This window comes from Artibeus jamaicensis, unplaced genomic scaffold, assembly GCF_021234435.1.
Source record: "Artibeus jamaicensis isolate MK-2021 breed Jamaican fruit bat unplaced genomic scaffold, CSHL_Jam_final contig_603, whole genome shotgun sequence".
NCBI lineage: Eukaryota > Metazoa > Chordata > Mammalia > Chiroptera > Phyllostomidae > Artibeus > Artibeus jamaicensis.
In genome coordinates this window covers 5,876,657-5,904,514 of record NW_026521904.1, presented here as the reverse complement: position 1 = coordinate 5,904,514, position 27,858 = coordinate 5,876,657, and the positions used below count along the sequence as shown (strand labels likewise).

The following is a 27,858-nucleotide window of genomic DNA, read 5'->3' as shown; positions in this document are numbered from 1 at the left end:
TGAGCCAGAAAAGAAAAAGATCAATGAATGCGCTCCGAGCGCCCATCCCTCAGAGCAGGGAGCGAGCGTGTGGCCCTCCCACTGAGCCGGGGCTTTGACTCTCTGCTGCCCGGAAATCCAGCCGCTGCCTCCTCCACTGAGTTAAAGCTCCCTGAGAACACAGAAAATGGCTTCTACTTCTTAGCTAGCACGATGCTGGGCACCCCAGGGACTAAGAGACAGGCCTGACCAAACAGGAGAGCCAGGATTCATTGCTGAAACCGAGAAAGAGCGCAGTGAATTTTTGCTTTCAATTCCAGTACCTAGTCTAGAATCTTAGGGAGTACTGACTAGGTAGGCTGGCCTCAGGCCCTGGTAGACTGTACCATGTTTCTACTGCTTCAAAGGATATTCTATTGTTTTATTCAGAGCGTCAGTACAGTAAAGCCTAGCAACAAACACGGTCTTTCTTCCTGCACATGAAAGACCATGTAGGAATAACTAAGGAATCTCACGCTGCCTAAGGTTTGGCCATCCCTGCAACAAGAATATAATGAACACTCGTTACACTGAATTTGAGATGTGCCCAGCAGTCTTTCCCGAGTTCAAAGTGCTTAATCTCATTAGCTATCAGATGCCATGTCTAATCCAATGCTCAGACTTGCGTCTTCTGTGTAATTGGGTTCAATGAGGGTATTTAACAACAAAGCAGGTATTGGCCCCGTAAAGAAGTTATATTTCCTAGACTAATCCATTGACCCAGCCGAGATAGGAAGAAGGGAACAAAACCTCACACATTTCTAAGTATAGGCTAGAACACAAACCAGATCTGAACCCAACCAAACACGGGACACAGTGGTGTCACAGTTCAGCAAGTGCCCTCCCATTCCGCAGAACCCCGTGTAACACACATTAGACGCACCTGTCCATGAATTTGAGGAGCACCTCCTCACTGACTACCTAGTGTGTACTCGCTGTGCTGGGCGCTCACTGGGGCAGCCGATGCCAGCGATAAAGCCAGTGCCTGCCCTCACGGAGCCCAGTCTCCAGATGCCTCTGTGAAAAGACTATGCACGGACCAACTTATTTCATTTGAAAATATAATTGGCACACTACTTATTTCCTGGAATCCAAAATTATCATCATTTTTTATTCAATCATTCATTCCAGAAACTTAATTCTAATTCTGCTTCATTCCATCCTGTCCAATCGCTGAGACTTCCCCAAAGCCTCAGTACATAGCACCATTCAAGCCTTCTGAACAGGGAGGGAAAGGAGAACTTGCAATCACTGAATGCCTACTGCATACCAGCCCTGTGCTAAGTAAAAACTGAAGCAACTCATGTCACCCTCCCAACAATTCTCAGAAGTTGGTATAATTCCATATCTCCCCACAGACAAGGAGACTATGGATGACAGAGGAGAGAGAGAGAATGGGTCAGTAACAGGACTAAGCTTCAGAACTGGAGTTGCCGACCCCAGAGGCCGATGCTCAAGGTTCCTGGTCAAGCACCCTGGATGTAAAAGGCTGTGAGTCAAATAGCACGGTCTCCACGCTGTGACATCCTTCACGGTTACTCATTCACCAGCTGTGTGGCCTCGAGTCCGGCACCTAATGGCTTTGAGCCTAGGCCTCAATGTCATCCTCTGTACAAAGGTGGGAGAATGCCTACCTGACAGAATTGCTAGGAGGATTCTGACATGACTGGTACATGCTACGCCCTAAAAACAAGTGCTAGTGATAATGAGGATGATAATGACCGTCTCATTAAGATCAGAGGGAAGAAAGTAACCATTCGACGCTTGTACCTGACGCTTCCTATAAGAGAACCACAAAGACCCACTAATGGCAGCCACATTAAGAGAGACAGCCCAATGCCCCAGGATGACTCTGGCTTGCAAAGGTTCAAAAGATTTTTGCTTTGCAGGTAAGAATTTTTAAAAAGAGGTATTTCCTTTTATACGTGGTTTGTTCAAACATGTCTTCAGAGGAAACTTAATGCTTAAACCTAAGAAACTGGGGGAGCCGTGCAGGCAGGGTGATCAGCAGAGTAGCCTGTGTTTCCCATAAGCAGGTCCTGGTTTCTGGGTCTCCTGTGACCCTCCTGTGAGAAAAGAAGGTGTTATCCTTCCGAAATCCACTGAGCTAAGTAAGCATTTAGCTAACCGAATAAGTGATTTGAGAGGAAGTAAGGGACCCAAATAAAGTTTAAAAAATATATTAGTTCTACAACATTTCAGTGTAATTATTATTTATTTAGACATCCCTAAATACAGTGCCATGACTGGGTAATTCTATGTTCTGCTGGGGACTCAGGAAATGACTGCGGTTTAAACAAGCCACAACAATTTCCCATACAGGGCACCCTCCCCCATCTGTCCTTTCTCAAGGCATCTTAAACTATTTCTTAGGTACAACCAAACGGCATACTCCTAGGAGGAAGGCGGAGGGAGTGTTCTGCATATGCACTTGAAAATGAGGCAGCTGGAGCTCACGGGGACTGGTCACTAGTCTAAAGATCACACAAGTGTTTAGAATTGAGGTGCTTAGAACCCACATCCGCCAACCTGAGGTCCAGGCTCAGCCCAGTAAGCACTGAAGATGCTCAGATCACCCAAATCCACAGCACCCAGCACCCAAGCACTCCAGGAACCAGCACCTGAGACAGCCATGCTAACAGGATACTGAGGGGCCAGGACCAGAGGGTCAGGCCTTGGGCAGCAGGGAGGGCTGGGCAGGAAAGGAGAGGACCGTGTGAACTAACCCACACACGTGAATGCTGGTTTAGGACCACTGAGGCGTCCTGCTGCCCGCCTATTACCACTGCTCAGACAGCTGGGGAATCTCGCTCCGACACAAGAAGATAGCTGCCATCTTCCCCTTTCCGTAACATGTACTCTGCACCTCCGACCCCAGGGTCTGCATGAGGACTGCTTTCCCCAGTTTCGTATTTACACAACTGATCCGCATTCATTGAAGTTTCTGCTTGTTCTATCAGCACCTCTGCAACAAATCTCAAATATCAGAGTCGAAGGTGGTTACCAATCTTGAGTTGTGTACACTTGAAATCCTGTGCACCTGAGAGTCTGACTTACTTCCATTAAGAACAAAAGTAACACTCCACTGAATTACCCGTAATCACATCTATAGTAAGTCTGAGTGCTATTTTTATTGACTGGCACATCCCTGCCCATTATTTTAAAACATGATCTTTCCTTTGGCCTCAATAAATGATGCCTCATTTGCAGATCGCCTGTTAGATGCAATTTAGTAACAAGTGACTTGTCCCCTTCACCCTATTTCCTCTCCGACACTAGCCCCTTGCCACTCCTAACACTTGTGACCCAGCTCAGAGAGTGGGTAACAAGGACCACACCCACCTTTGTCCAAACATCAGTGTTGATTTGGTCTCAGCTTCATTGAAGACAGAAGGAGAACAGCAAATAACTATAGTAGTTCTACAGTTCCCACCCAAGGAGTCCTGAAGAATCCGAGTCATCTTGCTGTCCCGATAGGGCACGTGTGTTTTCTATTTAGGGGGAAAAAAGTATTGGCTGTTACAGCTCATTCAAAAAAATCACAGAGGGAAGCAAGTTACTGATGAAGACACTAAGCTTCAAAACGTGTTCTTTGGATCCTGCTAAAGTTCAGCATGCCCATTCTGGGACCTGGATTGTCATTCACACCCTTCAGTGGACTCAGCGTCCTAGCAAGCAAGGTGTCCACAACCAAGATCCTCTCTGTCCCTCTCCAAACAAAAACAGGCAAATCTCTGGAGTGTGTGGAAAAGAGCACACGGACCCAAAAAGGCGACTTTTCACAATATCATTTAATACGTGGGGGACAGGATCACTTACTGTCCCTTCCGCCAAGGCAGAGATCACATTTCCAAGAGCAGACAAAGACTTATTGATATTTTTGGCTTCGTCGAGAACAGCTCCCTCGGCGCCAGTCTTGCTGACCTACGTACGAAAGAGAAGTCAGTGAGCTGCAGGGACAGTAACAGTGCAGTAGAAAATCCCAGTTCACGGGAGGGCGAAGGGGTGGGTCGGGGGAGGGGCGAATCCTCCCGGAATGCAAGGAAAAATCAAAATCAAAGTAAGTAAGAATCACAGTGATAAAGCCTTCCCTTGTGCCTGAGGCTGGGGATTTGTTCTCTCTCGCTGTCATTTTCCTCTCAATTAGGTTTTAGGGGAATGGCGGGAATGCCTCCAGTGGTGGAGCGGCAGATGCTTCCCCTGGGGACATCCATCCAGGAAAAGCAGGCTCTCAAAGTGCTGTCTCTAGGAAAAGGCTCGCCTGGGCCGGGACGCTGAACCGCAGGCTCCATGGAAGGCTGCCCTGGGGAGGCTCTAGGAGGAAACGCTGTGTGGCCACAGTGAAAGGACACACCGGGAAAGTATAAACTATGAGCCCAGTTTCAGGCAAAGGACAAGAGTGGTGCGGTGGCGGTCCAGACTCCGTCTTCCTTCCCTACTTCCCCAGAGCAAGGAAATAAAGGAACAATCATCCAAAAGGAAAAAACTATATATTTTTAGTCATTAACACTTAACCTCAACTAAAATTAATAGCTTAGAGAGCTAGAAAGGACTTTAAAATCAACTTCTGAAAAATCACATTTGTATAAAGGAATCAAAACAGGCCAGTGGCAGTCACACTTGGTTGGCATACTCCACTCAGGGGAGCACCCCACTCTGGGGAGCGCTCGGCTCAGGGGAGCACACCAATCAGGGGAGCACCCCACTCAGGGGAGCACTCCACTCAGGGGAGCACTCCACTCAGGGGAGCACTCCACTCTGGGGAGCACTCCGCTCAGGGGAGCACACCAATCAGGGGAGCACCCCACTCAGGGGAGCACTCCACTCAGGGGAGCACTCCACTCAGGGGAGCACACCAATCAGGGGAGCACTCCACTCAGGGGAGCACACCAATCAGGGGAGCACTCCACTCTGGGGAGCACTCGGCTCAGGGGAGCACACCAATCAGGGGAGCACTCCACTCTGGGGAGCACTCCACTCTGGGGAGCACACTACCCAGCCTGTCACAGCCAAGAAGAAACAGCGATGACGAACCCCCAGGCGGTATTCACTCTGGTTCCAAACTTTCTGTGGCCTCAGAAACATGTCGCATTTTCCAAACATTCAACGACAGCTCTTTACGAAAATGGCTGCTGACAGTCTTCAACATTTTTAGTTTAGGTATGACAAGTCAAGAAAACATGTATCACACCAAGAATCTGTCTTTTTTCCTCTGCAGCCAGAGGGAGCATGCGCAGTTCCTCCGCTGCTGTGTGATTACTGGTAATTTCATTTTTATAGTATTTGGTGCAGGGAGAGAGCAGTTTACAGATGCTGGAAAATAGGGGAACTCGGCATGATTCATAGCTCTACAGATGGGACAAACAACATGGGGCCAGCAGCTGCTGTTGAAAGAAAGGAAAGTGGGGAAATAATTTTTAACTGCACAAAGACAGGTTTCGATTATGTATCAAGGAGAAACTCCTAACAACAAAGATGAATGCATGTCCGGGAAGATCTTTTTCACAAAGGACAGATTCTCATCTCTCTGGAAATTGTGCGTGTGGGTGTCCCAGCTCACAGATAGAGAAATAACACAGCTGATGGGCCACGAATAACAAGAGTCTATTCACAGGGCATTACGACGCATTCACATTCGAGCGTCTTAACTCCATGAAATATGCAAGACAGGTACAATCACCTTCCTTTTCAGACAAGGAAAATGTAACCTCCAGAGATGTCAGACTGCCGGCCTCAGGGAATAATAGCGTTTAGAGGAATCAGGCACTAAAACCCAGAGTTCTGTTCTACTAGATCACACTGACACATTCATGTAGATGCACCTAGGGCAAAGGAAAACAGATGGGCGGGGGACCGGTGTGTGGAACCACAGCTTTAAAATGCCTCATAAATATCATAAGCAAGAATTGCCAACCCTGCACAGAGGACAGGCTGCCACTCTGAAGTGCCAGCATTTAGCAGCATTTTCAGGTGCATTTAGGCCCTCAGTGCTCATCCCTATGCTCTAGAGGAAGAGAGGGCAAGCTAGGGACAAGCGAAGGGGCAGCTGGGCTCCTGGTCTGGACCTGTGCAGTTGCTGTGGCTGCGAAGTGGATCCTGTTTGCCAATGTTAGTCTAGAACTAAGCCATGCTGCTCCCTACACTCCTGTTCCGGTGGGTGTCTATTTAAAGTCACAAGCCCACACCAGTAAAATTTCCCAGCCAGGAATATCCACATGATTTGCTGGTCACAGCTTTACAAATGCGTACAGGAGAACAATCCAAGTAGCCATTACTTATAGGGACATCAGTGGCCGTCACTTGGCATCTGGAAACTCACTAGTGGGTGCAGTTAGGTGGAGATCAATTCCACAGGTTGGGAGACTGACTGAGCGTCAGGTGACCAGATGGGGAAATTCAGTGATGGTCGAGAGGCATGTGGTATTGTGTACACGCACTTGCTCTGTTACGCTGCCCGGGAGAATTCCCCAAGCCGGGGTGTGGCCGCAGGAGCCTCTGGTGGCGCAGTGGAAGTGAGGCTGGAGGGGGCAGGTGGGAGGTTCTGGGAGGCCTATTTGGTCTGGAGTGTGGTCTTAGCCAGTGCCAGGGTAAATAAACATGGGACAGGATACAGATGCCTAACAAGAGCCCTGCCAAAACCAGAGAAAGACTGGGGCTTGTGGCTACAGCACTGGCTACAGGCCTCACAACCTGAAGGAAGAAGCAAGGCTGCCCACGTAAGACGCCGGCTCCATGCCTGCTGGGAGAGACTCAGGGCAGGCAGGGAAGGCACCAGGTCCCAGACCCCCCAGCAGACACTCCTGCTGGCAGAGGCAGGACCGCTGCATCCCCGCGCTGTGCCCCTTCCTGGCCTATTTGAGTCTGGAGCAACACGGAGCTTTCTCCTTTCCTCAGAAGCGCATGTCCCTCGGCGTTTGCAAATCTGGCTTTGCCAAGCTAAGCTCACACCCACACTTGCCTGTTGTTATCATCAGAGCCTATTAGGCAGAAATCAGAGCTGGCATTCGAAGCACCTCCAGTGACGTGAATAGGGGACTTCAGGACCAGGAACAAATGAGCAGGGAAACAAAGGTTAAATTTAATAACATCTTGGTGCAACATCAGAAACTTTAAAAGCTCTTTAAAACCAGGAAATAGAAAGGCATAAAAATTATACCATTGCACAGTGAAGCAAATAACAGGAGGAAATTATAGCTAATACAAATAAAGAACCAATTACCTTTTCGCTCCCAGCCAAATCAACTAGATAAAGCTTCCCACTGAGTTTTTTTTCAGTCTCTACATTCTCTTGTTTAATATTAATCAGGAAGATACTGTGACTTCTAGAGCTGTGTTCATTCATGTCTGAAAAGGAAAATAGTTTATTGCTCTACAAAGAGCACATAAATTTAGGTAGCAAGACCCTCATCTAATAAGCACAGCGAAATCATGCTTAATAGCTCCATTTTTTAAAAATCCAACGAATTTTAAAAATTATTTTAGACAGCCCAGGCAGCGTGGCTCAGTTGGTTGGTCATCGACCCACAAACTGAAAGGTTGTGGGTTCGATTCTCAATCAGGGCACATGCCTGGGTTGCCGGTTTGGTCTGCAGTAGAAGTTTAGTGCACATAGAAGGCAGCCAATCAATGTTTCTCCCTCACATCAATGTTTTTCTCCTCCTCCTTCTCCAAGCCTTCCCCTCTTTCTAAAATTGAAAATTAAAAAAAAGAAGATAAAATGATAATAAAATTACCTGAGACCACCATTTCTTCTTGAAAACAATGCTTATTCTTTTTTTAAAAAAACTTTATTTATTTATCTTTAGAAGGAAAGGGAAGGAGAGAAATATCAATGTACGGTTGCTTCTGGTACATTCCCTGCTGGGAACTGGCCTGCAACCCAGGCATGTGCCCTGACTGGGAATCAAACCATGATCTTTTGGTTCGCAGGCCCGCACTCAATCCACTAAGCTACACCAGCGAGGGCAAAACAATGCTTATTCTTGAAATTAAAGATTTTAAATATCTTTAGGTAGCAAAGAAACTAATAAAAATCTTAGTCAATGATTTAAGACAGAGATTCTCTACTTCTGCCTAAAGAAGACCCACCCTCCAACATCCCACACTAGCTTGACTGTCTCCTTGAGGCACTCACAGCTTCCTTCCCTGCCTCACTTCAAGTCCCTTGGCCTTTATCATCATGATTTGTACCTGATATATCCCATCTTCTTCATGTATGGAGTGTTGCCTTATAAGTAACATTGGAAATATGCTTAAGGAAGTCATGGATTAAGACATATACTTCTTCTACAATCCATGCTTGGTACACAGAAGGTCTCAAAGATTAAATACGCTCCATTAGACCAGAGTACGGAAAATAAAAATCTTTTCAAGCCCTGGTCTTTGTTCATCAGGCAGGCAAAGACCCCAGTGACTGTCTTACTCAACCCCCTCTAGCAATCAGTTCTTAAAACTGTCTTACCGCATCACATGGGAAAAACCCCTGAACATCCTACTAAAAATATGTTAGAATAAACAAATTCAGCAAAGTATCAGGATATAAAGGTAGCATATAAAAGGAAGTTGCCTTTCTATATACTAACAATGAACATTCTGAAAAGGAAATTGAGAAAACAATTCTATTTGAAATAGTCATTTAAAAAGATACTTAGGAATAAATTTAACCAAAGAAGCCAAAGACTTGTACACTGAAAACCATAAAATGTTGCTAAAAGAAATTAAGACACAAATAAATAAAAAGACATTCATGTTCATAGACTAGATTATTATATCGGTACTGTCAAAAGTGACCTAAATATTTAATGTAATTTATCAAAATCTTAATGTCACATTTTGTAGAAATAGAAAAGGTCATCCTAATTCACATGAAATCTCAAGGTACCCAAAAGAGCCAAAACAATCTTGAAAAGGAACAAAGTTGGAGGTCTCACACTTACTGATTTCCAAACTTACTACAAAACTACAGTAATCAAAACAGTGTGATACTGGTATGAAGACAGCTATAAACCAATGAAATAGACTAGAGAACCCAGAAATAAACCTTCACATAATACAGTCAAATAATTTTCAACAAGAATGTCAAGACCAGTCAGCAGGAAAAGGACAATCTCTTTAACAAATGGTGCTGGGAAAACTGGATATCCGCATTCAAACAAAATATATATATATACATGTATATATAGTGGGACTCTTACCTTAGGCCACACAAAAATTAGGTCAAAAAGGATCAAAGATCCAAAAATAAAAGCTAAAACTATAAAATCTTAGAAGAAAACATAGGGGAAAAGCTTCATGACACTGGATAGGCAATGATTTCTTGGATCTGACAACAAAAACACAAGCAACAAAAGAAATAATGAATTGGACTTTCAAAATTAAAAACTTTTATGCATCAAAGGACTCTATCAACAGAATAAAAAGGCAACCCACAGAATGAGAGAAAATATTTGCAAATCGTATATCTGATAATAGACTGATATTCACAATATACCATATTTTGCTATGTATAGTGCACATTTTTTGCCCAAAATTTTGAGGGGAAAATAAGGGTGCACATTATATATGGCTAGTACTGATTCCACAGCTATGTAATTGTTTTAAATTCTTTTATTTATGCTTATTCATTAAAAGTGTAACTCCTTAAAAATTCTTTTATAACACAAAAACAAATATCTAAATATAAATAAATAAATAACTGGATTAAAAAACTAAAATAAAAACTTTTTTCCTCAAAGTTAGGGCCAAAAATGTGGGTGTGTATTATACACAGGAGTGCATTATACATAGAAAGATACGGTATAAAGAACTCCTACAAATTAACAACAACAAAACAAACAGCCCAGTTAAAAAATGGGGAAAGGACTTGAATAGACATTTCTCCAAACATGTACAAATGTCCAATAACTATATGAAAAGATGCTCAGTATACCTAAGCATTAGGGAAATACATAACAAAACTACAATGAGATAGTACTTCACATCCAGGAGAATGACTATCAAAAAAAATAAATAAACCCATGGGAAAAAACAAGTGTTAGCAAGGATGTAGAGAAATTGAAACTCTCATGCACTGTTGGTGTGAATGCAAATGGTGCAGCTGCTATAGAAACAGTATATGGCAGCTTCTTAGAAAATTAAAAGTAGAATTACCACGTGATTCAACAATTCCACTCCTGGGTATTTACCCACAAGAACTGAAAGCAGAAACCTGGACAGGTAATTACACATCCATGTTCATAACAGCATTTTTCACAATAGCCAAAAGATGGGAGCAACACAAGTGTCCATCTATGGATGAATGGACAAACAAAATGTGGTCTATAACACATAACAATGGAATATTATTTAGCCTTAGAAAGAAACAAATCTAACACACGCTACGACATGGATAATCCTTGAAGACATCATGCTAAGTGAAATAAACAGGTCATAAAAGAACCTGCATCATTCCACTCATACGAGTCCTGAGAGATGTCCAATTCATTGAGACGGAAAGTGGAAGGGTGGCTACCAAGGGCCGGAAGGAGAGGGTACGAGGAATTACCGTCCCACGGGTGGGCAGAGTTTCAAAATTCTGAAAATAGTGAGGATAGCTGCGCAACATTGTGAATATACTTAGTGCCACTAAATTGTACATTTAGAATGGTTAAAATGGTAAATTGTATAGTATGTGTATTTTACCACAGTAATTTTAAAAACCAACGTAACCAGAATGATAAGAAAAATAGTAACGTCCTGGACCAAATGTTCTAAACTAAGGGGCTAAGATGGCTTGTCAATTACACCAAGCCATAATTGAGTAATTCATTACTCACAATAGCTTAAGAAACCAAGTGAATAACTTCTTTATAAATGAGAGATCTTACTACCGTAAGAATATGAGTCTTGCATTCTTTCATGTTTGTGTACGTCAGTGTTTTTGTTTTAGAAGCAGGAGAGGAAGTTTGACCTACACAAGTGTAGGCCCACCTTTGAAATCTGCCACCTGTATAATGTCACTTGATATGTTTGTGGGGTAGAGAAAAGGTTGAGAATTACAGGGCTGGATCACGGAATCATAGAACCTCGGGTGGAAGAGACTTAAAAGGGGCTAGATCAGTCAATTAACCAACACTTGAAATCTCCTCTATAACATGCAGGGAACTCACTACTTCTCCGGGTCGCAGGCTTTAAGAGGGCAGGATTAGAGAGTTCTTGTGGAGGCAAAAATCTGCCTCCCTATAGCTTCAAGAATCCTGGGTGGTCTACCCATTCAGATCAAAGAAAGCAAGCGGACTCTTTCGTAACGTCAGCACTTTGAACATGTTAAGAAATACTCCACTGTCCACATGTCCTCCCCAGATTTATTTCTCTCTTCCAAGCTAGAAAGCCTTAGTCTTGCAGCTCCTCTTCATATGAAGTCACTCTCGTTTCTCCGTATCCTTCTGAATAAGACAGACGGCCCCCATGGAAGCTCTGCCATTCAAATACAACATGACCTGCTTCCCTGGGATGGGTGCACGTGCCGAAGAGGGAACTAAAAAGTAAACAAGCTGGCCTGAATGTGTCATTAACACAGCATCAAAGTTTTCCCTAATGCTCCCAGATCAACTTTCTGAGCTCCTCCTTGCTATTCTTTCCCTTTTATACGGAGGAAAGAACCCTAATATTGTTTCTTGCCATGTGTACGACTGTAGAATTGGTTGGTTTAGATTTTTTTAAGTATCTAAACAATATAACATGGATAAAATAAAGTAAACTTAGAAGCTTATATTTTTCCCACTTTGGTTGGTTGGTTGGTTGTTTTCCCCAAGATTCAGTCTTAAGCTGTTGTCACCTCAGATGACTTCCACCCAATATTGCCAAGAGTTCCCAGGACAGTAGGAGGCGCTGTTTCCCACGGCCTACCCATGCGCTGTTTCACGGGAACCTCATTACCGTCCCCCCCCCCCCCCCCCACCCCCGCCGTGGAGAGACAGACATTTGTATCCAAAGTTAGAGGGGAGGAAATACCAGGCCATGCTTACTTGTTACAGCCACGTGTCGGTTTGCTTTGCCTTCATCTATCACATCCATGACTTCCTCGGGGCTGGACACAAACCGCTCAGTGCACCCCTGCAAGAGTCAGTTCCGGTTTGCCATTAAAAAACTGAAAAGCAACAATACTTTGAAACAAGTAAATATATTCCCATTTATCCTCTAGATGTGCAGATCAAGAGAAGGGCTGCAATGTTGATCCAACAACTTTCCCCTGGGCCTAAGGCTTGAATTGTACATTTAAACAAGTCTGAGCAACCCCTAGGAAACCCAGAAATGAAACAGAAATGTCATGTTCCTAGATTTTTTAGCACATATTCAAACTCAGCAGCAGCAGAGACAGCAATAAAGAAGGAAATAAATGACACAAAAAGAAACATAAAGTTTTGCTTTACTTTCTGTCTTTCTTTGTTACCATCTAGCCACCAACTTTAATTAGACCCTTGGAAGTACAAGACATAATGCTATAGTAGGCCTCTAAGAGCAAAGTATGAACAATTGTACTCAATACCAAAGCCCCTATAAATGTGAATAAATGCCTATTCACCTCCGCAGTTCTTACCATGTGATTAAACATCTGTGATACATTCATTCACATATTCACATAGCAATATGAAGAAATTAAATGTCGGCTTCTTTAACCAGGTGAATTTTAAATATGAGGAACATGATTATATATCTATATGTGCTTTATATACACGATATTCTGGGCATCTATCTACTAATTATTATGACAGTGCAGAGAAATTAACTGAATCATCAATCAAGTTTTCCTCGTACCTTTACATACGGCACTCTGTTTTTATCTTCATGAACGGCCAAGTTTGTCTTGGATACTACAGAGATAATAATGATGACATGCAAAGAAGAAAAGAAAAGTTAAAGACCCCATATTGGATGAGAACCAGAAATCGTTACAAAGAGACAGGCAGATCTAATCTCTTTGCATATATATATATATATATATATATATATATATATATATATATATATGCGCATAAGTTTAAGCCTTAGCCAAGAATAAGCAGATAGCCTGAAGGCAAAAGAATATCTCTATATACTTCCATTAATTCCTCAAGCAGAAGTGCTATACACCAGCTCAATCTTCCTAGACTTTAGAATAAATGAAGGACAAGCACTGAAGTTACTTACCATCAAGTAAATCTCTGATTTTGTCCAAGTAGATCTCAAAGTAGGAAACCTGTTAAAGCAAATTGAGTTTGAAACAGAAATGTCACACTATGTTACAGAAATATCATTATTAGAACTTATAATGGCTTTTTCCATGCACTGGCTCAGAGTAAAGAGACGGGATCCAGAGTGAAGATGCAGAGTCAGAGCGTGTGGAGACCCCTGCTTCCCACCGGGTCTGTCACTTGCTCTGAGTCTCAGCTCGGTGCGGGCTCCTTTCCATCCCCACATATCACTGCTCCCTGTGGCCCATTCGGCTGTTACTGACCTCGCGTGTGGACAGCCACTTACAGGAGGGAGTGGTAGCTTTCACCTTAGATGAGCACAAAGCAAACTTCTAGGTAAAACAACAGCTAGAACGGACAGTGTTCACAGTGTTCTTTGCAAGTAATGGGCAGAAGTCAGTAGGCCTTACCTCACGCATAATACTGACAGCCTCACCTGGCCAGGGTGGGAGCATGGCCCAAACACTCCAGGAAGTGGGTGGGGGGTACAGGCAGTTTGCTCAGGACTAAAAAAAGCTCAGAAAAGTAACTGGGAGAGAAATCATGATGGTAGCAGGTTTGGGGAGTCCAGGACAGATTCGAAAACAATGTGACTTAATGAAAGCCAACTAGACTTTAAGAGGGGGAAAAAGCCTTCCAATTAGTCATTCTCAAACCTCAGCTTCAGCACCGCCTACATCAGCATCTCCCACATCAGCATCTCCCAGTGTCCGTTTACACTGCAGAGCCCTGAACCTGACTGCAGTCCCCCTGGATCGGTTTCTAAGAATGGGGCCTAGGAATCGGCTTCTAAACTCCCCAGGTGACTCATATGACACTGCCACCAGAGAACAACTTTAATGAGATGTGATCTTAAAATTTAACTCCCATGTGACCAAGATCCTAGGCCTCAATTTTCTCGTCTATTAAATGAAGCCATGAAACTTGATGGTGTCAAAAATTCCCTCTAGGATTTTTCATTCTGCTTACACTAACCTTTTGGCTCCCAGGTCAAATTTTCTCTCCTATGTTCATGAGTATCAGTTTTTGTTTTTGTTTTTTTGGAAGTTTAAACAAAGGAATGGACAAAAAGTTGTTTTTCTAAAAGTTGAAAAAAACAGTTGTGAAACTGGGACGTGATTCTGCAGGTGAAACCTCACTCCCAGTCTTGCCTCCAGCTGGGGCAGCAAGTGAAGCCTCCAGCCTGGCACTGGTCCTAACCCATCAGCCGAGGTGCATTATCTGTCATCTGCATCTCAGCCCGGAACCTCCTGCCTTCCTCATTTCTCTGAGATCCAGACTCCTGACTCCAAACCCTGGAATCTGTAGCTGGGCATCCTCTCCAGGTTGTCTGCCTCTCTAACAACCTCTGCCTGCAAGAATGTCTGTCAAACTCCCCTGTCACTGAGCCCTGTCTGCATGGATACACCTACCTGACCTTCGAAAGAACCCCTGCTCCAATGAAATCCTACAGACCTGTTTGGCCTCTAATGGACCTGTTTGGCCTCTAATCTTAGCCTTCACTCCCTAACCCAGCCCCGCCCACAGCCAACTACCCTGGTTCCAACCCGTTCAATGTATTCCAGAACTGTCTGGTTTTCCATAAGGCTCTTCTATTATCTTTGCGATCTTAAACATGTGCCCTTATTTCCATAGATTGCACAAAGAATTAATTACATCTAAAAAGCAGTCGATGAATTAGATATTAGCAAATCTATCAATTAGACTCCTGTCTACATTTAATATAAGTAGAAAGAGAATTCTGACTTATTCATTTGTTTTTACCACAACAGATACCGACTGCTTTTGGGGGGTGGTTAATTTTGCTATTTTTGTCACTTCCAATACTTTGTGAGGCCAGGTAAGAGAAAAATAAATCGGTATTGTTTGGCATGAAGAAAAAGTATACTCAGAAATGTTTAAACCCACTGTGGGGCCTACATTAAAGAACAGATTTTTAATATTGCCTTAATCAAGCCTCTTTTTCTTGATTAGGCCTGTCACTACTCAGTTCAAAATGAACAGCAGTCAACAGCTAGCTTTCCCACTTAATGAATATTACCTGTGAAATAAGTAAGCAAAACTACAAATGCAGGAAGGGAACCCAGGCAGTGAAATTCAGCCCTACAGACTGAGGTGTTGCTTCTCCTCCCTTCCTTCATGCTGGGGCTGCTTTTATCTTAATGAAATTCTAATAGGAGACCATATTCTGAAGGCAGTAATTGGTTTAACATCTTATTCCAGGATTATCCCATAAGAACCCTACAGAGAAGTTTGAGGTATTTAAATGCAAACAGCCTTAAAGACGAACTAAGCTCCTAAATCTTGATCCCATCAAAGCAAAAAGCTTCTGCATCCTTAGATATAAAGAACCCTGGCAAGAAGCTGCTTTAGCCAACAAAGGGAACTATAAGGAAAAATACGTGCCAGATGCTATTTATAAGTGGATGAACAGTTACTGCCTTGGTTTTTTTAAATAGCTTATGAGTGTGATTTTTTATTTTATTTATTTATTTTTAGAGAGAGGGGAAGGGAGAAAGAGGAGAGAAACATCGATGTGAGAAACACTGACTGGCTTCCTGTCATATGTGCCCCAGCTGAACACTGAGCCTGCAACCCAGGCATGCGTCCAACCAAAGGCCTTTTGCTTTGTGGGACAATGCCCAACCAACTAAGCCACACCAGCCAGGGCTATTGCCTTTAGGAAACGTACTTCACAGAAATAAGAAGGGTAGAAGTTTACTATAATGGAAAGGACATTCCATGGGGAGCTGGTGAGGTCAAGAGTTTAACCTTGATTCTGCCAATGACCTGATACGTAACTTTGGATACCTGGAGCTACGTCTTTAAACTCCCATTTTCTCATTTCTAAAATGGTGGGCCTACTGGGCTTAAGGTCCCAACCTTCAAGGACTCATCATCCTCTTGACTGATCTGCTAAGCTCCACATCTTTTTAGGACTGCCCTTTATCCTCCACACCCCGTCCACCCTGTCCGCACCACGGTCCCACCACAGTCCCACCACAGTGGGACCAGTCACCGATGGGCATCCTGGTCACAGCCAATCAAAGCAGGGGCGTATCCTGCTGTAGGCTGGGCCAGTGAGCCAACCTCCTAGGGAATTAGGAATTAGCAATAAGGGAATGTGGAAGAGGAGCTGCCATGGTGCAATGCTCCCCCCTCCCCCCCCCAAAAAAAAGTAAGCAAGAAGTCAGAGATGCAGGGACTGGTGGGTATGGAGTTTCTTTTGGGGCTGATGAAATGTCCCAGAGTTAGACCGTGATCGTGGTTACATAATTTTAGAAAGAGACTAAAACCCATCAAATTGTACAATTTAAAGGGGTGAATTTTATGGTACGTGAATTATAACTTAATTTTTTTAAGTTAAAAAGAGAAAGGACTTAGATTTCTTGCTTTTGCACAACCCCTCTCCCCTACGTCTGCTACCAGACTGTCTATCTCAGAACAACTTCCTCTCTTTGCTTAAACAAGTGGCTTCAGTCACTTGCAAACAAAGAAGTTCTAAGGAATATACCCCAAATACCAAACCTGATGAATTAAAGCAAAATAGGAGGTTCTGGTTTAAACACACACACACACACACACACACACACACACACACACACACACACAACACAAAGAGAATTCCCTCCCCCAACATTTCTCAGAGTATCCTTCTCAAAACATCAGCCCATCATACTCCCAGGGAAAAAAAGTGTGTCCAGTCAGGCTGGGAAATGTACTATCCTGTGTCCCCTTTGCAGAATCACATTCCATAACAGCCTACAGTGATCCCTCACCTATGGCAGGAGCTATGTTCCAGAGACCCCCGAGATAGGTAAAAATCCTTGAAGTAGCGGCATTATATTTATTTTATTATTAAATGTATTTTAAGGCTTAATAAACCCTTCCCACACTCCTATAAACCTTTCCCACTCTCTTATAAACTCTTCATATGCTCTTAAACACTTTCTACACTCTTAAACCTACGTAATTTTAACAACATATAAAATTCTATATGGGTACTCACCTGTGAAGTATACAGTTGTCCCTCACTATATCGCGGTTCACTTATTGCGGCTTCACTGTATCTCAAGTTTTTTAAAGCCCAGGATACAGTGAAGCCGCAATAAGTGAACCACAATACAGCAAGGGACAACTGTATTTAAGCCTGTGATACATTTAACATTGTTCAACAAAGCACAGTCCCAGCTTACGTGGCCACATACGCATTTTCCCTGGTAAACCTCGTATGAATAATATGAGGAACTGTGTTCAATGCAACATACTCTGTGGACCTGTTCCAATCACATCTACAAAAACCCACAGGGTAAAGGGCAGAAGTCGGGTAGCTACCAAGATGATTCCATCTTAAAGAGGGCTTTTCCCTTATCTTGATATCTTATGCAAACCATCCAAATTGCTAAGTGTTACCTTAGTCATTAAGTAAAAAATATGGCTCTGCTTACCACAGAAATGTCATTTAAAGTAGGTAAGATCATCTTTTTTACATGGACGAAATAAGAGAAAACTAATAAACATAATTTGGGGCCCTGTTTCTTCTCTCGGGTCCCAATCAATGGCACTGACCTTGATGTGAAATTCCAGGTTTTCGTCCATGGAATAGATGTGGTCAAAGATGTCATGCGCAATCCTTGGGATGATCCCCATGAGCTGGGGGTCATGCAGCTTCCCCTAGTGGGCGAAAAACACAAACACAGGTGCTAAAGACTGCCGGGCAACGTGTGAGACAGAGAAGAGACCACACCTGGGTTTCATCGACAGAACTTCGTAGAACAGGAGCACCCACACCTGGACTGTGTCTGCTCCCTTGGAGATCTACCTGATGTAACGGAAGACCCAAAGTTAGCCAAATAACTCAACCTGCTGGCCTTACTTCCCAGCAGGGGAGAGCTTGTTCCGTCGGGTGGTGAAGCCCCACGATATTCCTTCCTGATGCCCTCAAATCAGCATGTGAGTCAGTGGGTAGGAAGGAAGAAGAGAAGGAAGGAGAATTACTGGGAGTATACAGGCGACTGTAACATCCTAAAACGTGGTTTTTGTTTTTGAATTTTTACAACCTGAACAGAACCTACAAATCCAAGTTAATCTGCTTTATTGAAATCACCTTGAGGGCTGATATAGTTTCATTAGTGTCATCATTGCTCAAAAACTCCTAAGAACCTTATTAGGAAATCCTGAATTATTACTTTATAAACCAATCAAGAAAATCCATTTTATCAATTTTTTTTTTTAATCTGTAATTCCCAGATGGAATTCTTCCAAATAACCTTTGGCTGTTTTCTAATACTTAAAGCCAAATGTAAGATGTTCTCTTATTCCTTTTTTACCCTCCTTTTTTTTTTCTAATTCTATTTATTTTACCTAAGAGGTAGAGGGATGGATTAATTCCTTTGCTATTTGGACTATTACTAAATTCATTTTCAAGATCCAGACTTTGCCACCTTTGAAAACTTTCAAAAAGATAAGACATAGGATCTGGAAGCCAGTCCCAAAGAACAGTTCTTAAGTACTTAAAGCAATGGCCTCAGAATCAACCTGGGTGGACAACTCTCAGAGAGTTTTACTTATGTCCACACTCAAATCAACACTTATGTTCCATTATATGTTAAACAAGCCACCAGTGCACAATGGTCTGCATCTAAGTGGTCATTGCACCCTGGCTGGTATAGCTCAGTGGACTGAGCACCAGTCTGCAAACGAAAGGGTCGCTGGTTCAATTCCCAGTCAGGGCACATGCCTGGCTGTGGGCCAGGTCCCCAGTAGGGGGTATGCGAGGGACAACCACACATTGATGTTTCTCTCCCTCTCTCTCCCTTCCTTTCTCTCTAAAAATGAATAAAATCTTTAATAAAAATAAAAATGGAGTGATCATTGCCAACTATATTCCAAGAGAAATTTTTTCAGAACTTTTGAAAGTGATAAAGTTATAGAAACAAGTGGAACTGGGAGAAAAGCACCAAACCCTGTTTGCTCCTTAGTTTTCCAGAGATAGGCCACCCCCTGTACAATTTTGACCCACATGCTTGTTTCAGACCAGCCGGTACCTGGAAGACCTGCTTTGTTTTTCTCAGTCAGACCCTCTTTTCCTTCCGGGTGCACCACACAGGCCCCTCTCACAGGCTGACTCCCAAGCCAGCATTAGAGTCGCCAAGAGCAGAAGTCGCCCGAACTTGGCAGTGGTCTGGCCTCTAGCACAGGTCTCTTACCTAGGAAAGCGGGCACTCCCTGGAATGCCCTCATCTCCTGAGAACCCTAAAATCATTTCATATTCTTTTTTAATTTTTATTTTATTGATTATGCCATTACAGTTGTTCTATTCCCCCCCTCATCCCCCTCCACCCCGCATTCCCCCACCCCCACCATCCCCCCCTTTAGTTTATGACCACCTGTCTCAAGTCCTTTAGATTCTATATTTCCCATACTATTCTTACCCTCCCCCCATCTATTTTCTATCTACCATCTATGCTACTTATTTTCTGTACCTTCTCCCCCCTTCTCCTCTTCCCACTTCCCTGTTGCTAACCCTCCATGTGATGTCCATTTCTATGGTTCTGCTCCTGATCTAGCTGTCCTCTTAATTCGCTTTTGTTTTAGGTATGGTTGTTAATAACTGTGCCTTTGCTGTCCTTTCACTGTTCATCTTTTTTATCTTCTTTTTCTTAGGTAAGTCCCTTTAACATTTCATATAATAAGGGCTTGGTGATGATGATTGTTTGTAGTTTGACTGTACACACCCTAAAGGCAGGGATGACCAGTGCTCGTGCACTTCCCCCAACTGCTTAGGATACGTAGTATAGTATCTATTGCATAGAATTATGGTGAAATTTATATCACAAAAAATATATCTAATATGCTTAGTGACAGTAAATGTTAGTATTAGATTATTCAGCTCATAGCAGTTTCTCACAGCAGCTCAAGCAGCTGTTGGGGCTTCTTTGACCTGAAGTCTGGAACACATTTCTATCCTGACCATTAACATGTACCTTATGCTAATGATAGAGACTGAGAGGCTCAAATGTTGGTCCCTTTAAGTTGCATAAGCCGTCACAAACATGTAACAAATCCAGTATCAGACCTCACTGGCTCCGGACTGTGGGAACTGCCAGCAGAGAGATGCCTGCTGTGAAAATACAGATCTCTGTCCAGCCCAGTGCTGCGACACCACTGGGCCAGTCTGACTCAGAGTCTAAAAAGTGCCCCACCCCCACGCCCTCCAGAGTGCTTTAATAATTCATCATAATCCTTTCCTTTCTCCTCATCAGTCCACACCAAAGAATGACTGATAATCCAAAAATCATTTATAACTGACTCCAGTCTGTTTACCCAGATGCTTTCCCTTTCAACAGATTTATCTTCCCATTGATTCCTGGCTAACACAAGTATTGACATCCCTTTGTTTGCCTCTGTCAGGAAAAGACTCAAGGCAGAACATGGGGGGAGTCTGCGACACTCCTCTTTGTTTCTCCGAAGCCTGCCCCGCAACATCAAGTGAGAGGGAAGTGCATGTTCATTTGAGGAAGGCGTAGTAATAACACCCTCCTCCCTACAGTGACAGAAGTGAGCCCGAATCTGTCACAGGTTTGGGGGCTGGGATGCTTGACCTAGCTCACAAGCCCAAGAGTGGTGAGAGCCTTCATGCTCAGTAAACTGAGCCTGCTCCAACTATCTGTGTTTGGCGGGCAGGGGGGACACGACACGGTGCTGGTTTGTGAAGTGTTGAGTGTGTGGTGGGAATGTGCGGTTTGTGTGGGTGTGTGGTGTGTGTGGGTGTGTGGTGTGTGGCATATAATGTGGTGTGTGTGTATGCAGTGTCTGAGTGTGAGTGGTGCGTGCATGTGTTGACATATGTAGTGTGTGGTGATAGTGTGGGTGTGTGTGGCGTGTGCATATGAGACAGATACTCCATAAACATCTTCTCTGCTTCTCGGGTGACGAGAAGCAAATTAAATACACGTGAACATACATACAACAAATATTAATCTCTGGCAATAAAAGGTGGTAAAGTAGAGAGCTTCCCAGAGACAAGTTCCTTCCCGGTGGGAGACGGACGGCCGCCTTGAGGAATGCTGACCCCTGAGGGACGGTAAGATCAAGGATGGGCACAGAGGATGTAGGCAGAGAAAATGAGACGGGAGTAACAGAACAAAGGTACAGAAACTGAGAGAGAACAATGCCCACTTAGAGAACAGTGACAAATTTACTTGATCAGGGACAGCCTTGAATAGCAAAGGAATGTAACACCTCATCATCTTGTCTCTCCCAGAGAGAAAAAACAAATTTAGACTTGAATCCTGTATAATCCTCCTCAAAAAAACTTTCCTCACTTCTGAATATGGCCTTCTCAGAGCAAGTATGAAAGAAGAAACCAGACCCAGGCCACTGGCCACGCAACAAAACTCCCTTTGTTCAGCCCCAGTTGCCTCCTCAGCCTCCCGAGGAGGACAGCTTCCTGAAACACTTAAGATGGGAAAGCGGGCAGCCCGTCAGCTCACACGAGCACCAATGCACTCAGACAGACTCATTAAAAATCACTTGGCAGGCTCCACTCAGCAGCAGGGCAGCCTGTACCCAACCGATGGCGTGCAGGTGCCCTTTGGACAGAAGGCAAATACAGGGCGTCTCCATCCAACTCTATCAGGGTGCTGAGGAAGGCTACGAAGTAAGGCACTGGGCCAGAGAAGCCCTTCACAGCATCTCAGGCTGAACAGCAGGCAAGCCCTCTCTCCCCCATCCCGCCAGCGCCCCAGCAGAACCTTCTCCAGCGCAGACCCTGGAGCCCTGGCTGGGCAAGCTGGGCCCCACAGTGCATGACCAGCTTAGCACCGACACTGTGAAGTGCTTTGTATTTTTACTGAAAATCCACCTTAAATGCTCCGTCATCAAAAGCTAATCTTTCCAATTTTATGTAGGCTTATCTGTTTATTCCCCCTCAAAAGAAGGTAATAGAATCACTACTGGATGTCAGAGCAAAAATGGGGGGATTAAAATGAAAAACAGCTTTAGAAAGTGACAGCGCAGTCCATTCTGGGAGTTAACATCCCCTTCCAAAAGCCTTTGAAAGATCACAACATGAAATTCCAAATACAGAAAATTCCTCCTTTCAGTGGTGCAAACCCTGAAGGGTTTGGGTTTTTGTTTTGTTTTGTTTTTTTTTAATTTAATTGCATTCCAGGGTCTTGGATTCCTTGAGCTCCTACGGTCTCTGGGATTTTAGCTTGGGGCTCCTGCTTTCCCTCTAAAATATCTCCTACCTTTTCTCCAATCTATAATCACCCCACAGAAATAACCAGATTAAACTGGGCGGGGCGGGGCAGTGGGAAAGGCTTCACATCCACCCATTCCTTCCCCCTGCAGACACGACTATGTGATCTTCAAAAGCCATAAAGAGCAACATACTGCCATCAACCCTTTAAAAGTGACAAGGAGGACGAGACCACAGAATTTAAGCAATTGTGAGATCAACCTGGGCAAAACCCAGGTCCCTTTGGGTCTCCAAGGCTGCGACAGCCATCGCAGGGCTTACAGCCTGACACAGAGGGTTGAGATGCTCTCGTTCCAATCAATGCCTTTAATTTTAGTCTGAAATTGCCCACACACACTGCTCTGCCATCACTTTACACCCACTTATTCTCCCCACATACAAATGCAGACCAAGATTTTTCTCTGGGGACAGGTCTTTCCTTTGACGGTTTACAATTTCAATACCTGACATTTAGCAAGTGCTTTACATTTTCCCAAAATGAATTAATCCCAAAGATAAAAAGGTCACTCTTGTAACCATTCCCTGAGATTTTAGAGGATTTTATATGGTGCATTTTGGGGGTTGTTGTTATTTTGTATATTACTTGGTAATTTCCCAAAAACCCAGAGACTGGTTGATAATCCTCATGAGGTGTCCTCTCTCTCTCCTATGCCTTGGGAAGAAGTTTCTGTCCGCGGCTATGGGAGTGGTTGGGACTTAGAAAATGCACAGCCACCGCTTTTCTCAAACTCAGAAGGTCTAGGGTCTGAAGCCCATCGGAGAGGCAGACGAGGGGCCTGAGCAGGACCCTGGGGACACGTAGGCAGCACAGCTGAAGGACGTGAGATGCAGGGACGAGGGGCCGATGAGGCTCAGGTGTCAGGGAGCAGTCCTGCTCGGTCTAGAAGAGGTGGCAAATAAACCTTGGGCTTCCGTTAACCTGTGCAGTCTCTGAAGCACTTTGCTGCAGCAGAATGGTGACAGTGAGTCAACACAACGGACGTGAGATCCCGGAGTCATGCCGCACACCGGAAATCGGTGTGAGCAGACATCAGAGCCTGAGGATTTTAGCCTCGTGCCTTTGAAACCGCCTCTTCAATAGGAATGATTCATAAGCTAAACTGACTCTGCAGCCCATCTCAATGATATTCCCAGGAGGGCACCGTAAACAAAAAACCCCAAGCTTGAAGGATTAAGGATTCATCTTACCCTGCTGCTTGGAAACTGAATTCTCCCAAACTTCCTCTGGACAGTTTCTTATAATAACCAGTTTCACCTCTCCTCACCTGACAGGTGGCCCAGAATGCTCTGGCCCTGAAGGCCTTCTTGAAGTCTAGGGTAAAAAGCAGGGAAAGCAGAGGTAAAGGCCAATCTGTCCGCAGATGTGCCCGGCCTGGGAGACAGCGTGGAGCCGTGGAGCTCAGGGCCACTGCCTCAAGTGCCCACAGGGCAGGCCAGGTGTGTAAGACGATGAGGAAGAACGCTGAAGATAAGCGCCTACTCCTGGTGCGGACTGCGTAGACCGGGGTCGACCAGAGAGCCCCGCCCTACACACAGGGGTCAGCCGGGGCCACCACAGAGTATCATTTTAACCGATATTTTATCAGATCCCTGCAAGGTGACGGCAGTTGCACACGACAGACACGGGAATAAAAAGGTGATCGGGACAATGAAGACCCTGCTTCGGCCCAGCTTGCCCTTTATGTTACGGTGAAATTTTACCCAGTGTTGCTAGATCTTTCGAATTTCCAACCAAAGTTGGACACTTAGAATTGTGTGAAATCATCTCATTTTAAACACTGCCTGAAATTAAAGAAAAACAAAACAAAACACCATTGTGCAGAGCAAACAAAAATATCTCTGGGGGCTGAATCCAGTCCTCAAGCCGACTTCCTTCACCTCTGACCTATAGTTTCAGGATTTTTCCTGAGAAGACTCGCCTTGCCAGAGGTCCTCCTTAGGGTGAGAGATTTTCACACCACTGTTTGGTTTGTTGATGATTATTTTTTCATAAAATTTATTTTTTTTGACAGAGCTATCAACAAAGGATTTTTTAAAATATCGAACTCTTGAGATTTTATTACTCACCGTTATTTTAAAACTTCTCAAATACAACCATCCCCTTAACCATCTCTATTGCCCAGTAAAAAAAAAGCCACGTGCACCTTGAATTTTGCTGGAAGCACCAGTTCTGTTCAGTCTCAGAACCTGACGTCACAGCACGCCGCATCTTACCTCCATGGTGTGCGTTTTTCCGGATGAAGTCTGTCCATACGCGAAAATCGTCCCATTATAACCTTCAAGAACATCTGCAAGCAAGAAAAATAAATAAATAAAATTAACCCATTACTTTGATCCCATGCATATTTTTCAATTACATCTTCCACACAGCCATTTTTTTTACATCTCATTTTTTACACAACTGACGTTTCAACTCCATTTGCATCTGAAGTGCAATTGTGAGATAAAAGCAGAAATGAGGGCCTCCAGCCACTCCACAGACACAGAGAAGTGGACGCACATTCCTGCAGAATGTGTTCCTGTAGAAGGAGGCGGGCACACTTTCTCCCAGTAACGTCAAAAGTAGGACAGGTATCAAGCAGTACATTTTCCTTTTAGTAGAAAGATACTTGAGTTTTTTTCTCTAAGTTGATCTCCTGAGATCAGTCAGGGGGAAAACTATCCGTGCCCTGATTCTCTGCAGTGAGGTGCAGAATAGAATTTCTTTCCTGAAGATCTGATTTGGGCCCAGGCGAGCTCCTTGGGGAGGTTTCCCGTGAAGGCCGCACCAGAGCCCCTTTGCAGGGGGACAGGGCCCCACTCTGCAAACTGAGCCACACAGTGCCGATCCCAGCAGCGCAGGAGCCCCTGGGGCCTTGACTCAGAGTCAGTGCCTCTGTTTGGTTAGTGACTGCGCTAGCAAGGCAGCCCGGGCCCAGCAGCACCGGCACTTCTTTCAACACACAGGGAGCACGCTGGGCACAGCCCCGCGCAGGGCAGGCCGGCTTCTGCGGGGACAGGGGAGGCATGTGATGGAGGCTGCTTTGCACTGGAGATTATTTTTCAAAGCAGCAGAGGAGATTAGAATAGACTGTGTACTTGTTTCCCTCAAGCCTCCTTCATCCACATAAACCTCCTGGAATGGAAACGTTGCACAGTCAATATCCCTGACCCACCATCTCTACATAAGAGGAGGAAGTCTTCATTCCTGAACGGACGGTGCAAGCAGGAAGAGGAGCCCCCACTGAGGTGTCCCCTTTGAGGGCCATGGACAAAAAAAAAACAAAAACAAACCCGCAGCCAGGCAATCAGCACCACCTACTTCAGGTCCTGATTAGGTCTGTTTGGTTGTCTGGTTGGTTGGTTGGCTGGCTGGTCTCTCCAAATTGTATGAGGCCAGTTAGTTTTTGTTGTTTTATTGGATTTCCCCCCAAAATTTTTAATATGCATTTAACTGATCTGAAGTTAATGAAGTCTGAACTGAGAACAGAAAAGAAAGCGGGATTTTCCTTTAGGAAACTGAAAAAAGAAAAATAGAGTGGCAGAATTTTTTTAAATCCTAGCAGCCCTCAAGAGGCTGTGTCAAGCTATAGCGAGAGCGAATGTTCACACGTACCAGGCTTCTGGTAATGGTTTCCCTGGTAACGGGGGAAGCAAAAACGTGAAGACATGAGAGTGTTCTCAGAAAGAGTCTTTTTCTTTCTTTCCTTTTTTTTGACAGTACATTTATTAAAGCTAGTGACAATGAAACAAGGAAGGGCTTAGGGCAGCAGGAGAGAGTAACGGGGCCGCTTCAGCTCCCTGGAAGGATCACAGGTAACGAATGAGCCCGGGCGGGGCTGCTTTGGCTCACTGGACAGTCCGAGAAAAGGGGACCTTGAAGACGGGCTCGGGGGGTTCATGATGAGCTGCCACTGCCCATTGCTCCCCAGTCACAAGTCCCATGGGGACGCTTAGAGTCTAGGAGATGCCTGCCTGTGGGGGAAGGAAAAAGGGAAGGAAAGGCGCAGACACGCTCTCGGGGAGGAGAGCGCATCCCTCCAGTTGTACGTTTATGATTCTATATTCAGGGCACAAATAACCCCAGGCAATCGGCATTCTAGCCACAACCACAGCACCACAGTTTCTTCTTATTAGAAATTAAACATCTCTCCCAAACTGAAAGGGCATCCTTATCTTAGGCCCCTGTGTAGGAAGCTCAGGGGTTAAAACAGGGGTAAGGAAGCCAAGGCCAAGAGTCCAGCTCCTTTTGTTCCTTGCAATGGCCCGCTGGCCACCCTTTAAGTGCACAGGTACATAGGAGGTGGCTCTGAGCAATCTGCCACACCCCAAAGAGAACTCAGCCTAGAGTCCGAGCCCTGTTGGCAGAAAACCCACCTGTGTTTCCTCCTCTGCCAAAAAGCAGTTGGACCAGGACACCTGAATTGGGCCTCCCTAATGTCCCCAGGCCCACTGCAACTCTCTGCACCCACCCTCAGACTAAGCACGATGCACAGTCCTACCAACTCCTAGTCAGCCATTGCTCTCCCAACACCTGGGGGTTAAAGATGGGGACACAGACGTGAGCTCGTTGCAGATCCATGGGACTATATACTTAGAGAATCTGATTGCTTGATGCTGCTACTTCAACAACACTGAGTACAGCACTGAACATATAAACCTCACTTGGCCCTTAAGGTCTTTAAAACCATGTTACAATTAATTCATTGTTGAACAAACTACCTCTAGTGTTCAAGGGTGAATGGAGCTGATGGCTGCCCTCTATCAACTCAATTCTGAATTAAAAGATAGTTTTAAAAGAAAAAAAAAGCTCTCCGAACCCAGTGTGCTCTATTTTCTCCCAAACTCTAGGGTTTGGGGGCTTCTGTCTGTTTCCTCTAGGTGTGACGATTACTGGAGAGGAGAGGTGGGGCGGGTGGGACCTCGGAGATGGTGGGGGACAGAGCGAACTGGAGAACCCGCCAAGGAAAGAGAGAGCGAGCGGGCCCGTGCTGCGTGCCACACAGACCCGCACAGCCACCCCACCCCGACTCTGACAGAAACAGTCCACAAAAAGGCACTTCAGCACGTTGAATGACAGCTCCTGGGCCCAAGGAAAGCATTTGTTCCAGGGTCTCCGCCGTAACAAAACAGCTATTTCTACATGCCAGCCGCAGAGCCCGGAACCAGCTCGGCTAGACAGAACCTTTCTTTGTGATGGGGTCTGGTGTGATGTGACCTCAGCTCACACCACGGTGGCTGCACCCCACAAACATGGCAGCCAGCCTTCTACTGGCCAAGCAAACCCCAGATAGGAGGAGGGGGGCGGAGGAGAGTGGGATATTTGAAAATACTTTTTGTCTCTTGGTGCATATTTCACAAGCCAAGTTTTCTGTCCTGAGCTTT

General features: G+C 44.7%; 1 protein-coding gene across 1 annotated transcript in view; it reads right to left on the bottom strand.

Annotated features, from left to right (window-relative positions):
• KIF5C (kinesin family member 5C) overlaps positions 1-27,858 on the bottom strand; it is a 150,073-nt gene that overhangs the window by 67,538 nt on the left and 54,677 nt on the right. Inside the window, exons 3-10 of the mRNA XM_053670705.1 lie at positions 24,709-24,782; positions 17,799-17,903; positions 13,186-13,234; positions 12,814-12,869; positions 12,024-12,111; positions 7,238-7,362; positions 3,838-3,942; positions 3,361-3,509 (exon numbers count right to left, since the gene is read on the bottom strand). Coding sequence (XP_053526680.1) covers positions 3,361-3,509; positions 3,838-3,942; positions 7,238-7,362; positions 12,024-12,111; positions 12,814-12,869; positions 13,186-13,234; positions 17,799-17,903; positions 24,709-24,782 — 751 coding nt within the window. The remainder of the gene's footprint in view (positions 1-3,360; positions 3,510-3,837; positions 3,943-7,237; positions 7,363-12,023; positions 12,112-12,813; positions 12,870-13,185; positions 13,235-17,798; positions 17,904-24,708; positions 24,783-27,858) is intronic.